The 15,929-nt window shown below is 40.2% G+C and overlaps 1 protein-coding gene across 8 annotated transcripts in view; it reads right to left on the bottom strand.

Moving 5' to 3' along the window:
• The window catches only part of MAPK10 (mitogen-activated protein kinase 10), a 121,344-nt gene that overhangs the window by 53,820 nt on the left and 51,595 nt on the right, over window positions 1-15,929 (bottom strand). For 5 of the 8 annotated variants that reach the window (XM_035548461.2, XM_035548468.2, XM_035548484.2 and 2 more), the window contains one exon: window positions 8,045-8,116. In XM_035548461.2, the coding sequence (XP_035404354.1) occupies window positions 8,045-8,110 (66 nt within the window). In that variant the 5' untranslated portion in view covers window positions 8,111-8,116. Of the gene's footprint in view, window positions 1-6,330; window positions 6,387-8,017; window positions 8,117-15,929 lie in introns of all 8 variants that reach the window. The other 3 variants (XM_035548476.2, XM_035548491.2, XM_035548496.2) reach the window with 3 other exon arrangements.

The raw sequence follows: 15,929 nt of genomic DNA, 5'->3' as shown, positions 1-15,929 counted from the left end.
TCGCCTGAGCCTATGTTATTGGCTACAGAGTGTTTCTCGCACACACATCTCAGTGCTGGCACAGAAGTTAATAGGCTCCTTTCCTTACAGACTCCCCCTGCCCTCTTTCACTACACACTGTAAACTACACCCAAATCAGGTTTTCCTCTGTAATGCTTACACACTCTCTACTGGTGGCTTAAGTTAAAACTTTGATGATCTGACAGCAGAACAGGAATTTTTAGCATATGCTCTTCTGTACACAAACTTAAAACACAACCTGCTTTTGTAGCTGGCTGATAGTCACCTTAAGAAACCAGAAATTAGCACTTCATTAAGAATTACCTGGGGAAAAGAAAGGTGCTTATACACTTGCCAATTGGGTTTACTTCAGAAGTCACATTGCTGACGGACAGGTCTTGCAAAGGTCTTCTAGAAATCTCATCGCAGTTCATAAATGTTCAGGTGAACTTGAAATGAACTTGGGCAAGTTACAGTATTGGGACTCCAACATAGCAGTAAACATTGCAGGTGTGATTAAATTATCAAATGCAGAAGTCTCCATCCTTTTCACTTGGAACAAATCCTAACAAGTTTCACAGACCTCTATGCAACATGACAAATTATTGCTGACAGACAGACAAATGATGCATTTGAGCGTCATTACTCCGTGGCTGCCACAGACATTTGGACAAGGGAATTACAGTCTGAACACTAACCAGAATTTAACTTTCTTTTCCCACATACAGTAACGCACACACCATTTTCTTTGACCAGTAACAAAGCTTGTAACACATACCTAATGCCATCCTCCTTCCTCTGCATTGGGAAACTTGAGAGTAAGAGAGGGGAAACAAGTTTTTCAGACCCGACATGATAGCCATCTGAGCTGGGTCAGTTAAATGGATAGCCGTATCTGCAGTTACTTGCCTCATATCCCAGCCACTCAGGAGGGCAGGAAACGAACTGTCAAGACTCAAGGGTTTGAGGTGAAGGAAAATGACACTTTAACCATAATTAAATGCCTAGAGAACATGTATCTTGTTTTCAGAGAACAATTATTTAAAAATTCAGTCCAACTCAACTTACTGCCTGAAGCACAGCTACAAGCTGCATATTTTTGCTTTTTTTGTTTTGTTTTACAGCATGGAGAAGGGTAGGAAGCACAACAGAATAATGCTATTACTTTCTCTGTTCCGAGGGGAATTATTTCCTGATACTATCCCTGTTAATTTATCGACTACCCCATGAAAGTAGTATATAGGCTATTTTTCATTGATGGATATTTGTTTCTGAACACCATTCCTCCCATTATTAATACGCTGAAAATACTGTGACTTCTTACAGCTCTAAGTCTCACATAACATGTTAGCTTTTACAAATATAAGCAATTTAGCTTAAACTGCCACATTAGCACGGTTCTCCTTGCACTTCGCAATCAGAGCTGTATGAAGGTATGGTAATAAAAATCAGCTTAGAGGAAACTTTCCCTCAATATTAGTATCCATCACTGCACGTGCAAAATGCCTACAGGAGCAGATAGGCATTTGATGGTGCTATGATTCAAGGCTGTTGAAAACAACTACATGACTCTGCTTGGAGTTTGGGCAGGAAGAAACCAGATGAGGTTTAAAAAGAGCAAGTGTAGAGTCCTGCACTTGAGAAGGAACAACTGCACGTATCAGCACAGGTTGGGGGATGACCTGCTGGAGAGGAGGACCTGGGGGTCCTGGTGAACAACAGGTTGACCATGAGCCAGCAGTGTGCCCTGGTGGCCAAGAAGGCCAATGGGATCCTGGCATGCATTAAAAGGAGTGTGGCCAGCAGGTCAAGGGAGGTGATCCTCCCCCTCTACTCTGCCCTGGTCAGGCCTCACCTGGAGTACTGTGTCCAGTCCTGGGCTCCCCAGTACAAAAAAAGACAGGGACCCGGTGATCTCTTGAGGTCCCTTCCAACCCCTACAATTCCGTGATTCTATGTGTGAATACGGGCGAGGAAAGAGCTAGGTGGAAGACTGAACAGCCTCTCCTCTTGTGCAGGTGGCACAGGGCCCAAAGATGAGCAGGATGTGAAAGAGAGGACGTTCTGGTCTCGTGGTGGCAATGGCTCCCTGGGGTCCCCATCAACCCAACCCCATCCCAGACAAAGAAAGCAGAAGGACAGCTTGTTTTGGGCCCAGATGCCCTGGATTCCTCAGGGTCCAAAAGAACAATATCTTAGAGCTACAATTTGACCTTAAAAGTCACATGCTGGGATTTTACAAGTGGAAGTTCTGAAACATGGCAAAGTCCTGAGTGTTCCTGCCAGCTCTGAAATTATACGTCCAGCCAAGCCCTGCTCACCTGCGTGCACCTGTAAAGCCAACAGACCTATTTAACTGCTGTCCTCCCACTTGCATGGCTGTAATGCTCTCAGAAGATTCAAGTGCCAGAATTGTGGGATTAACAGACATCTGCTGAACCTTTGCTTTGTATTTAATGGTCATAGGTTTTGCTAGATACAACTGGAGTGCCACAGAAGCTCATTTTAGAAATATCAAGTTCCTTTGCATAGAAAGGCCTACAAGATTATTTTTCATTGTGTATTCTGTATATGCCATGTTTATGGCAGAACTATTATGTCCTCTTCTCACCATTAAGCCAGGCTTCTCATTTATTCTAGCTTTCCCTGTACTCTAACACCAGAGATAGAGATGAAATCTCCTACAAAGAATATCAAATATTTTTTTCATCTTCTGTGCACCTACATTTAACATTACAGGTTTTTCTCTTATCAGCCACATCACACCACAGTTCCCCATTCTCTCATCTCATTCCCAAACTATCCCTTATTTTAGTGGTTCCTATGTGGTCACAGGTTAATTCTCTGCCTTCTTTTAGACTGCCTCCAGCAGTCTTCTGCTGGATCCGACACAATCTGCACTCTTGAACTCAGCCTTTCAAGGAGCCAAGTGACTCTTGCCACAAACAGCTCAACTCCGATAGACCAGTCCTTGATCGTTTCACTTTTAAAATCAGACTTATTAAAAGGAGTATAAGATATACATGTATTTTCTCCTTAAACCCTTCTTGTTTAACCTCTTCTGAGAAACCAAACATCCAGCAGCTTCAGACCTGGCTCTTCTTTGGTTCTGATTTTCAAGAATGAAAAGGGCTGCTTTCTCCTTCCTTTTCATTTCTATCTACTCAAAAAAAAACAACAACAAAAAAAAAACAAGCAAAACTCCATTTAGATATTCTTCACTTGTCTTCCTCATGCTCACTGAGATTTAACTGCTTTCAATTGCTTCTTTTTTACAGGCACATAATGTTTCTCAGTCATTTTAAACTGGGGTATCACAAGTTACTCAGAAATCACCACACCTCACCTACAAGAGCGATGAGGAGAGGAAATTTGTACTCGTCAGCTTGTTCTGAGGCCCTCAATTTGAAAAAGAAGCAGTAACATGGGAAGAAGCAAGATACAATTAAGATTAGGAGAGAGCAATGGCCACTGCAAGTTGGCCAAAACAATGTGTTGGCAATGCTAAGAAATGCAAAGAACAGCCAAACTTAACACCAGCAGCAAAGGGAGCCTTGATGCGAAGTCTGTGAAGAGCACAGGAGAACTAAGACGGGATTAAGTTTCTCACTAACCTGGGGTCACACTGAACTACTGGGTATCGTTTAAGAAGCTTTCTTCTACTATACATGCAGGACGGCAGGAAAGGAGACGTGAAATGCTATGACCCCATGTGCATCATGGCATCCTTAGAAAATGAAGGGTAAAGAAGCAGCACAGATTTAACTATTCCAAAAATTCAATATCTCAGTACAATTATATAATAACAGTATTCACTGTGAAGACAGCTAATGAAAATATTCTCCCTTTTTAAATAAAAGGCTACAGAAAGCTGAATAATTTAATTGCATTTCTTGCTAGAAATAGACAGCTCTTGATATTAAACAGTATTGTTTTAGTCCTAGAAATCTAAAATACAGGTCAGTGCTTGTAGGATGGTTTATGAATGCCAATTTACCTCCCGTTGAGTAGAAGGCATAATTATAGGGCATTCTGGATCAAGACAGTTTATTTAATGGTTAAAGTAGTAACTCCGTTGCATCTGATTAAGGCATTAGTTTTAATTAAAGTGCCTTATCAAAGTTAGGACTAAATCTAAACAAACCAGATGAATGAATCAATTAAGAGCAATGCAATCAATAAGAACCAGTCTTTTTTCTTGCTAAAATGAAAAGTTTGCTAAAATGATCTGATTTTTAAGTGGTCGTCCACGCTAGTATTGCACTGAGGAAGTCTTTATACCTTTTGTTCAAGACAGTTGAGTATCACAGGGGAAATAAATCACAATTTTAGAACACAGGGAAGAAAATGTCTAAAGAGGAATACAAGTATTTTAGATCTTTTTGTTTGGGGCTTTCTTAAGCACAAACTGAGTATAAGTTTGCAAAAATACTCTCAATACGCAAACTAAAAATTCATTGTGAGGGTTTCTTTTGGTAGCATCAATACAGCACCATGACGCAGGAACACATTGTATCTGGGCATCAAGTTGTTTAAACTGTCCAATGAAGACTAATGATGATGCCACACTGAGGAATTAGCATGTGACTTTGCATTGCTGATTCACATTAAGACTTTCCTTAGTGTGTATGGCTAGGTCCCAGTTATCTCAGAATCCCACTGACTGTTTGCTTTTGATCAAAAAAATTTTTTTGCAGCATTATGGAAATACTGTGACATAGACAACTTAGGAATGAAGACTTATTTTTCAAGACAAGAAAATTTAGGACTACTGCTTCAAGTAAAAAATTATAAATTGTATTATAATGGTTAAAAATGACCAAATGACCAAACCTTAAAAAAGGCCACCCAAAGAAGGACATCCTTTAGGCATTTAATTAATATTCAGCACTTTCATGTCCTGTTCTACTCAAAACACAATGGCCTGCATTACACTGTACTTCAGTAAGGATGTCTAGGGTCCTACAGATGTGACGTGTTGGCAATATCAGCCTTACTAAGGTCTCATGAAATTCTGTAAGCCGAAGTTCTGTTTGTTCTGCCTTTCTATTATTTTAGGAAAGCAGATATGCCTTTCATCAGCCAACAAAAAGATAACTCTTTCAGCAAAACATCTAACTACCAATTTATAGTTGTGACATATTTAATTTTTATATTGCTAACAGGCAGAAAATGCATTTTTACCCTACTGATGCTGTTGTGTGTTTCTCAGAAAGGGCTCCTCCTTTTCCATGAGTTGGAAATCCTTAATATTCTCATCATGCTGAGCTAGCATCTCAACATATAAAACTAGGAGACAATGCCATAAGATCCATCTTAAGAGGAGCAGCCTAAAACCAGGTGTATGTCTCTTTCCATAATAGAACAAAAAACTATGCTGTTTAAGCCGTGAGAGAAGTCACCACAAAACAGTTATTACAAGGAATATATGTCCTCACCGGTAACAATCACTGGAGTACTTTTCAGTATTTCACCTCTAAAGAATGCAAACTTCATTTTTTGGGTCTCTTATCTAGATAGTACTGGCATCCTTGTCATCTATAAACACCTCAAGAGGTGAGTGGCACTATCTACCTCTTGCTGCTGCTGAGCACTCTGTCACATCGTCTTTTGCTAACAGCAGTCCCTGATGTCTAAGACTTACTGATTCAGTAGGCAGAATTTTTCCAAACCAAATATCACCAGGTTGAACATATATTCTACGTCCTGCCCTATGCAATACCAATGAACACCACCTATGACAGCTAAGGTCTTAATGCAACAAAACATTTAATTCATAGGGAGTGTTCTCATATTTAAAGTTAAGTATGTGCTTAACTGTTATTTGGATCATGGCCTATCTTTCTGGAGAGAATAAATTAATGTGAAGCCTAAACTAGCTTTTATCCTGAGGGGGATAAATTGGGAGATCTGAAGACCTTGAAAAGCTATTTGTGCAATAAGTGCTTGAGGGATAAAATCTTGTTTGCTGCAATGCCAGAATAGTATCTCTTGCATTTATTGGATGACTCCTCTTTGGGTACCTGCTTGCAGGCATTAAACATTAATGAGTTTCATCTAGTGATAAAAATTCATCCAAAATGCCGTCGATTTCATCACATACTCTTAAACAAAAACACCGTACATACATTCCTTTCTGTATGTGGCTGCAAACACTTGCTAGTAAGCTAGAGTAACAGCAAAGGAATAATTATAGCAGCGTGGTTTCATTACAGTTTAAATCAAGAACTAAGAGTGCAGTGACAGAAAGCATTTGCTGTACATTGTCAAACATTGACTGACGGCCAGGCTAAAGGGGAACTGAGCGTAAGAGGAGAAGATGGAAAGTACCTTTCCTCTGTGCATGTAAAATAGAAATGTTTCTGTTCAGCTCTTCTTTGGTGTAACTAAAAGGGAGAGGAAAGTTAGCTGTGCAAAAAAACTCTATTCTGCACACTGAAAATAACCTTTTCATATCTAGTTTCTTTTTCATAAAACATGAGGAAAAACCTTTTTTGCAATTTCTGCAGAACTTTTTTTTTTTTAAGCAAATTGTCCAAAAATTACAGACATGTCATGTTTGCAAAAATCCTGTCTTCTTTCAAAATTATTTATCCCTGATCTGTGAGATTTGTACAGTTTTTGTTGAGGATGGTATTTCAGGCTATTTATTGCAATCACCTACAGAACAAATTATCAAAACTGAGCAGAAAACAGTGGAACAATTAAGCTAGAAATTACGTTGGAAAGCATTAAGTAAGAAAAACTTATGCACATAAAGGACAGGAGTAAGGATGGAGAAGACTCTTAAACAGATTATCAAACCCCAAATCCAAGCTCCATTCTAGAGGTGATGACTTAGGAAGGGCACAGTCAACTTTCTCAGCAAAACAAGTAGTTTGTACAGCTGTGTTAAAAAACAAAAAACTAAACTCTCAACACCTGTCACTGCTCTGCTTTACATGCTTAGATACAACTTATAGCCCTTTATTTGTGAGAATTGTACTTTCACTTTCTTGGGCCCTAGAATGTAAGCAATATAAAGGGGAAAACCAGTGTTTACCAAATTCAATTTCTAGGAATGCAGCACTGGACTCACCCCTCAAAAAATGAAGAATATCCCTTAATGTCCCTCCACACAGTCCAATTACTGGTGTCCCATCTCACAAAAAAAAAAATAATAATTATGAAGAAAAAGAATTCAAACACCAAACACTTCATAAGAAGCAAACTAAAAGTCATCTTTCATTCCTAACGGAAACACATGTTTACAGTTTTGACACCAATGTATGTTAACTAACTTAATCTAACCAAAAGAACCTCAAATTGGACAAGGCAATATGCTTTTTTCTCCACCTCCCAAAGTTAGTTTGAGCTTTGCAGAGTTCAAGGCACTGTGACCAAACTATTTCAAGGCTAACTTAAAGTACAGAATTGGCTACAGCACAGTCTCATGACACTGAAACCTGCATAGCACGTTTTGCTCAACTGGAGATGAAACAAACCCCACAGAAATTCAATTGCCCTCCCTACACTCCCAGTAAACATAGAGTAAAGGACAAAAAATGTTATTCTTAGATTATAATGTAAAGGCTCCATCTCACAAAAAGAGAAGCTAAGATGAAATACTTTGAACTCACATTCTGTGAATTAATTCTGTGAAAGCATCTACACGGGTATCGTTATTTTACATAAAGGATTTTGTTTGATTCATCATTAAATGTATGGGTAGTACAGCCAAGATTATTTTCTGTTTGCAAATTGCTATTGTTTTTCCTTAAAAATCAAATAATTAAAAAAAACAACTCACGTTAACAGATATTTGGTCAAGGCAAAAAAACAAAAATCATTAACAGCAAACTATGGCAATCAAATTAAATAGAAATGTAATTTCTGTGATGCATTCTTCTAGCTTTTATATTTACTCTAATTCTTACAGCCAGTTACTTGCAATATGCTCCCAAAATTCATTTTTATTTATTTATTTTTTTAATATGAGTGTATGACTGCAAAAATAAAGTACAAGTATATACTGTACCTTGTTTTACCTGTAAGGAACACACACCTGACAAAAGGCAATTTTCACATCCAGGGTAGGTTCACCACAATAGTATAAGAAATGGCGGCTCATAAATACCTGCAATTACAAAAAAATAAAGAAAACTTGGATGCCTGCTGACGTGCAAGTACAGTACAGCTCTGTATACATTTGGGCTATGAAACCAACCTGAATTACTACCCAGCTCTTGAATAACAGAAATTCATTACAACATTGAACTGGGAATGAGCTTTAAAGTCATTCTAATCCTTGTCAATGTTACAGCCTCATATAGGACTTGATTGCATCAGCGGATTTTTAACAGTAACTGAAGCCTTTACCTCAAAGTTTATCTTGTCACTTGTATATTCCCATGTTCTCAACAAAATCAGGTCAACAGAGTTCTATACAATGTGGGAATGGGAGACAGTTATTACTAAGGGGAGGTAAAAAAAACAAGTTCTAAGATAGCAGTTATTAAGTAGAATTAGAGAAAACAGAGTGCCTAATTATATACCATATAAGTTCAAGGCCCTACCACTTTAGGAATGCTATGTGTAGGTCTGGTCCTCATCTTAGCATCTTGCAACTAGACAAGGTAGAGGAAAGGGCAGGAACAAAGCTCCAAAGCCCACAGATTGCTCCTATGAAATAACTGCATAGACAGATTTTATTTTTTTTTTTCTTGGCTTACAAAGAACTGAGTGGGAATGTGCCAGGGATCCACAAGATGAGTGGCACAGTGACAGTGAACAGGAAAACACTTTTTCCCCTCAATTTGATGCCATGTACTTCTACTTAAGTTACCAAACACCAAGCTCAGAATAAGCAAAAGGAGATAATTCTTCATATGCCTTTTCCTCAGACTGCAAAACGTCCTGCCTCGAGTTGCTGTGGATGGCTGAAGTCAACTCAAGTTCTAATGTGATTAGACAAATTCACTTAAGCAGAAATCTGCTGAAAGCTATTAACCTCGAAAGTATCAGCCTCAACACAATGCTGAGTCAGTCTGCCACTATGTGCTCTCCCTGTTCTTGGATTCTTTCATGGGCATCTGACGCTGGCCAAGGAAGCCCTGTACTAGACTACATGGTGCTGTATACCCTGTTACAGTTGGTTTTACTTTCTTAATTCCATAGTACCACACTCAGCTCTAGCAAAGTCACCATCCCTGGAGGTCTTTAAAAGATGTTTAGATGTAGAGCTTAGTGATATGGTTTAGTGGAAGACTTGTTAATGTTGGGTCAGAGGTTGGACTAGGTGATCTTGGAGGTCTCTTCCAACCTAAATGATTCTGTGATTCTGTGAAACCTTCTGTACCTACTTTCTAGCATGGGAAATAAAACCCAGATGTTATCAGGCTGAAAGAGGTAACTGTCACAAGACACTGGAGGATATTGATTTTTCCATGTGACTCCACTTCAAAAAGAAAAAAAAACACGCAAAAATCCTTCTCACAGTACAAATAAGACCCAGCAACTTTTCGATCAAAAGAGATAAATAACACAGAACTTCATATGTTTCTTTCAAATATAAGCTCATTGCAATAGCTAAAAATGCAAAATGCAGCCATCGCTCTGCTAAGGCACAGCCACAGTTCTGAAACTGTGTGTACCTCCTTATGGCCCCTGGGATATTTACCTTTCTGTTTTAGCAACTAATAACTGTAGCTGTAAAAAAACAAAACAAAACAACAACAACAACAAAAAAAAAACACTTGGAGCAACTTCAACTCCCAAAAACTGACCATGACTCAAGAAACTACAATATTCACTGATACTTGCAAACTTGAATACATCATGTGCTCCCATGTGACTAATTTTTAATGAATGAATGAATAATCCTGTTATGAAAGCAAGTGTATGACCTTTTCTGCATCATGTTACAGTGTCTGAGATTGCTGCCTCATTGCCCAGTGAGTCATTACTGGAGCTTCACATTCTATAGAGGGTTTGGATTAAAACAAGGAGAAAAAAAAAAAGCTTTTAACATTAGTCATATTCTCAGTGATTCTGGAAAGCCAGTAGGTAATTACACTCTCACCCTGCAGACATATACACCAGGAGATCCTATTGGCTGGACTCATTATGTTGCTATAATCATCTGCGACCGATATGTCAGCAGACCCGTATTCAAGACTGGACGTACTAATAGGAAGCGAAGAAGGGACAGGAAGGAAATATCATTCCTCACAAAATTTACTGCATACACATTACTTCTCCTACACGGCTCCTCAACTTTCCACCGCTAAGACCATAACTCTTATTAGTCACCCTGGGCAGAGCAATCAACCGCTGAAATTTATGAACAGGAATACATTTTACTATTTATTATGTTGTCCTTGCATGCAGCTACTGCTGATAAAATATGAGAAGTATGATATGCTTTAATGGCCTAGATCAATACTCACATTCCTCTGTACGTGAGATACAACAAATGAATCACAAGACCAGGAGTGAGAATACCTTTCTGTAGCACAGAGGTTTCCAAGACTGTATAACCAGAGCAAGAGAGATTTGAGTTTGTGTTTTCCATAGGGCATGCCTTCATACACGGAATTTATACAAAATTTCCTTCACTGCCCTCAAAGTTATCACATGTGTAGCTTCTGGTTTCTTAAAGCAGAAAATACGTTCACACTCAACTACCCTTGATTGTACCTCATCAAGCACTAGCTGGCAGGCTATCACTAGATGCATCAGATATGCCAGCATCAAGTGAATGAAGACATGGCCTGATGCTGAGACTTTGCTAGTGATCTGAGTGGTAGGCACAAGCATAAGCATTTAAGATTTCTTTACCCTACATCTGACTATCTAGTATTACATTGAGCAAAACCATCCAGACTGGGGAGAACTGAGCAGTGCTGATGCAGGAAAACATCCTGAAATAACCCAGGACGGCATCTAGCTTGGTAGCCAGAGATTGCAGTAGCATCCCAGGGAAGAGTTGATGAAACAACAACAACGTGATCTCAAATTTTCACTGGGATCAAAGTCTCTGTATGCCAGTACCACTAAAAACATACAGGTCTCAGCAGCAAAGATAGTTCCAGGCAAGACCCAAGTGGGATACACTGAAGCAGTAGGAGCATCTTTACCTTCTGAGCCTTCTGCCTTCCCCTCACTGAAGAAGCTCATTTCCCAGCTTCTCCTCACTAGGAATGCACACGCTTGCATGTATACTTGTTCTCTCATTGCCTTTTTCAAGTCTCACTGCTGCTGTGTCAGGACTTCATCTAAGAGGACAACATGGCTCTGGCAAGTCCTTTATCAGCTCTTCTTTATCAGCTGCTTCACAAAGCACCACTACAGATATAATAGACCAAGAGCTGAAAATCCTCTTGGCTGCCCCGTGGCACAGCTCCCAGGTTAACTGCTGCCTGGGACTGTGAACTACGCCCATGGCTTGGCCTCCACCTGCCCTGACACTTTGCCATCCTCTTCTTCAGCCCTCTCCAGTCGCTCTCCCATCAACAGCCACTCTTCCGAACAAAGCGGGCTCGTGACATGCCCGGAGTTCAGGAGTGAGCTTCCCCTTCCCCTCAGTCCTGCAGGACTGCTTGTTGGTAAGGAAGATTAACTCATTGTTATTCAAACAGCTCTCTGAAGCCTGAAAGGATTAAATCAGTACTGTTAGTGTAATTACTGGGAGCAGAGAGGAAACAGCCCGATGACAGTAGACAAAGCAAACTAGAAAAGCAATAGCAACTGCACTTCTCCAGCACATCCTCCTGCAGCGAGTCTTCCTGCTGCTCCTTGAACCCCTTCCCGACCCACAAAGCCATGGTGTCAGCACTCAGCGAACAACCGGGCAGCCGGGCACCCCATCTTCTCCAGCCCTCCTTCAGTCCCAGAGCGCACAAGGCTGCCAGAGTCGACTTCTGGACCACAAAAGGAGAGCCACCGTTTCCTTGCTGGAGGCCCAACAGATGCAAGTTCTCCTTCACTCCCCATGGATATCGCGTTGGCCTGTCAGAGCAGACTGAAAGCTGTTGGTGGCAGCCTGGAAGAGCAGTGTGGAGCCTCAGGCCAGTTCCGTACAGCTTTGTATTTCAGAGGGGCTAAGGAGCCAGCTGCCCTGCTGCTACACCTCTGCCTTCGTCACAGCCTGGGCAGGCAGGGCTCGCCTCACTCCAAAGCCAAAGCTGTTTGGTCCAATACACCAACCCAGCGCTGAAGCAAGCCTCCTGAAAAGTGCTGCAGCTGTTTGATGTGCTTAAGCCAGTGTTGCTGGTGCTCAAACAAAGCAAGTCCCCACCCCAGCCCCAGCACTGTTCTGAGCACCTTCCACATTGCTAAACGCTGTACCCTGAAAGGCATTCACGTGTCCTACAGTAAATCAATTGGAAACAAATCCTTCAGATCCAGACTGTGAAAATATCCTCAAAAATAAAAGAAAACATCAAGATACAATTTAAAAAGAAATCAAGCTGCAGCTGAAGAGATCACAGACAGAACTGCTTGTATATAAACATCGGGAGGTTAAAACCTGACAGGGTATGGCTGCAAACTGGAGGACAAACAGAACCATGGGACGTATCCCAGAGCCTCATCCTGCATTTCTGCTGATTTGGTGCTCCTGTGCAAACACCTCACATGTGCATAACGGATACAGCAAATGTGCTCCCTATCTTCACAGGCATGTAGTTTTATACTCAGGCTCCAAAAGGCCAGAGTTATTTATTGCTGCCTGCTATTGATATTTCATTCAGGAACAGAAAGAGAACATGAAAAATATTAATGAAATTGCAGAAACATTTCCAGTTATTTAAAATATATATACATATCCTGTTCTACTTCAGCGAGAGGGGGTAATTTATCAATTCAGCTGTCACATAAAAACCTTCTTGAAAAACACTAATGCTCGAAGATGAACATTCATGAATTATTAACGTTTCCTGTTTTGAAAATGTGTTTGACTCATTTCATGCATTTCCAGCAGCAGAACCCCTCTCCTCCTTCATTTGAAAACATTCCCTCTCCGCACAGCAGCTCATCAGTCCCTGAGGCTCTGAGGAATGCCCCTGGGAGCTCACTCCTGGCACTGTACATTTATCTGAAGTGAAACTGGGCTACCCACCTCTGTACACACCACAAAGAGAATGACGAAGTTACAGAACAGTGTCAGTACACCTTGCTATTTTAGCATCCCTGTACCTTGAACATAGGAAATAACAAAGACCTGACCCACATCGCGTAGCGTGACAAGCACATGGGGGGTACCAGTAATTTGTGACCCCCAGTGCCACCCAGCTGCACACATGTGCTCTGTCTTCTTAACAAGCCAGATCAACAAGGGCTGCAGTTTGCCTGAATTTTTCCTAATTTGGCAGCCAATTAAGATTGGGATACATATGCCCAAATATCCTTTTTTTTTTTTTTTTTTTAATGACCAATCCTTTGGGCTCATCAGCATTTTTTTTTCTGAACTTAATTTGTTGCTGTGCTTAAAATAGATGTGAGCAAAAACAGAGTTGATATTTTCAATATCAGTTTGAATTAGACCATCTGCTTGGCAAGAGGTTTCAGGACCTTACAGAGAATAAGGAAGAACTGAAATTTCCAAGAGGGTTCTTAGTAGACAAGGAGTGTGCATCTACTGAGAAAGTGTTTATTCTGTTGTGCCTATGCTCGCATGTTAATTATTCTTGGAGTAACTAGGGAAAGCACTGGTGTGAATAAGGTAATTATTAAGGTTAAATCCCAGCAGAAGCAGCTCACTTTCTACTGAGATAAGCAATGCTAGCAATTAAAAATTCACAAGAATCACAGAAGCAGTTCTAAAACTGAACTCCTGGAAGAGAATGTAGCCAGGTAAAGAAAGAATTTAAGAACAGCATTCTGGAGGAAATATTTATGGAAAAAGAAAAAGAAAAGAGCATGCAAACTGCAAAGATGGAACTGACAAACAGATTTGCTTAGTGATCTTAGCCCACAGGCAGAAGAGATGAGCTCCCAGTCCGGCCTGGTGACCAGCTTTCCTGTGTACACCCAGGTCTATTTTTAACACCAAAACCTGTTGTAAATACCCAAGCTGTAACAGTCCAATGTGTCGATGTCAGGTACCTACAGCTCCCAGGGACTTTTTTTTTTTTTTTTTTTTTTAAAACAGGCTTTCAAAGCCAGGCTGACTGCCCAAACATTTACTTTTATCAACACATGCTATTGAAAATGCAATGTGCTCCTGGAACATCTTGCAGCAGATGAATTAGTCAATGTTTATGATGACCTTACAGTCTCTTATACCATCTTTTCCTTTGTAGCTGAATGTCTTCATTCTCTGATGCACATTCAAAGAGAAAAAAATCTAGCTACTTTCTAGAGGCATTAGATTAGACTGATACCGGAAGCAGCTCTGAACTATCACAGGATGAACCTCCAGGTGACCAGTATGCAACACCATGCCTATTATCACCAAAAATGATGAAAATCTAATCACAAAGAGCTGAGTCCAGTGAAATGCTTACTATTTGCCTAACAGAAGGCAAACAACCTTTACCTCAGGAGGTAAACAACGTTTGCCTATCAGGAGGTAAAAAGCCTTTTACAACAGTAAAAGCAAGTGTTTTTTTGTTTGTTTGTTTGTTTGTTTGTTGGGCATTTGTTTTTGATCTGCCTTTTCTTTCTGGAAAAACTAAAGGAAATAGAATTTAAGGTAGCCACCTCATCACAGTGAAGTAAAAAATTCTTCCCTCTCAGAAATCTATTTTCCTCCGTTTCAGTCTGAAAAAAACAATTAAAAGCTGTTCCTTAGATAAATGCCAGTGGTAAAACAGCAGGAAGACATGTAACGAATCACATCAAAACTATCTGTAATACACTCCCAAGTCAGAGCACAACCTCCCAACCTAATTCAAATTCAGGTAGATTTGCCTACAAGTGATGGCCTTGGCCCTGTATCACTGTGAAAAATGATGTACATTCTAGAGAATAGACAGCGAGTAATACTTAAGTACTGTCTACGTTAAGCAGTACCAATAAATTTAACATATTTTATGAAGATACACATACTAAGCTGTAATAGCTCAGAATGAATTTGTAACACTCCAAACAGTAAGCAGCATGTTAAGATTGAGATCCAGTTGCACTGTTATGCCAAGTACCCATTGCACCAACGAAGGGGGCATGCAGAAATAAAGAATATTCTAGGCAAACTCTAACACGTCATGGAAGGCCAGGGCACCTTGATACAGGCATAAATCCCACTTCAGAGCACTCTCATTTTGTGGCACTATGGTACACAAAACTACAAGTTCCATGGCAGTTTCATTTGGAGGAAAATTAGCTGTCTCATGGATTTAAGAGAAAAAAATTATGAAAACAAAATACTATTTAGCCATGGTTTTACTAGTTTGATATGAAACTGTATTAGACTGTACCCAGGTTCGTATTTTCTGTATCAAATTTTCATGATGGAGATAGAAAAAGCCATTTAGGGCTATGGAACAGCTTGCTGAACTGAAACGTCAGTGTTTGTGAACATAACTTGAAAGGAACAGTGTGACTGGCCAGGGAGCCAACCTGCACAATCTACACCCCCAGTTTTCCAGAGCAGAATGACAGAGGTGCTCACACTGGGGGGACCCTGCAACATGTCACAGCCAACCTCCCTGCTCAAAGCAAGGACAGTTGTTTCACTTGTCTGCGAAGTTAGAATGCTCAATCCCCCCTTGGTCTGTGTTTACACATTAATGCAGCAGCTATACAACTAAAAATACTATTTCTCTAAAAAAGCATAAGAGGCTTAGTTTGGGAGTACAACTCTGTGGCCATGAGCAGATTACGCTATAAATTCTGCAGCTACAGAGCAGCTTATTTCTCAAACAACTCAAACCCAGAGTCTTTCCCTTCTGAAAAGCTTTCTCCCCTCCTAAGCTCTAACATTTGTCAATTAATTATTCCTGTAACAA

The sequence above is a fragment of the Cygnus atratus genome, chromosome 4 (assembly GCF_013377495.2).
Source record: "Cygnus atratus isolate AKBS03 ecotype Queensland, Australia chromosome 4, CAtr_DNAZoo_HiC_assembly, whole genome shotgun sequence".
NCBI lineage: Eukaryota > Metazoa > Chordata > Aves > Anseriformes > Anatidae > Cygnus > Cygnus atratus.
Note: the sequence above shows the minus strand (reverse complement) of the source record. Positions and strands in the feature narration are given on the sequence as shown.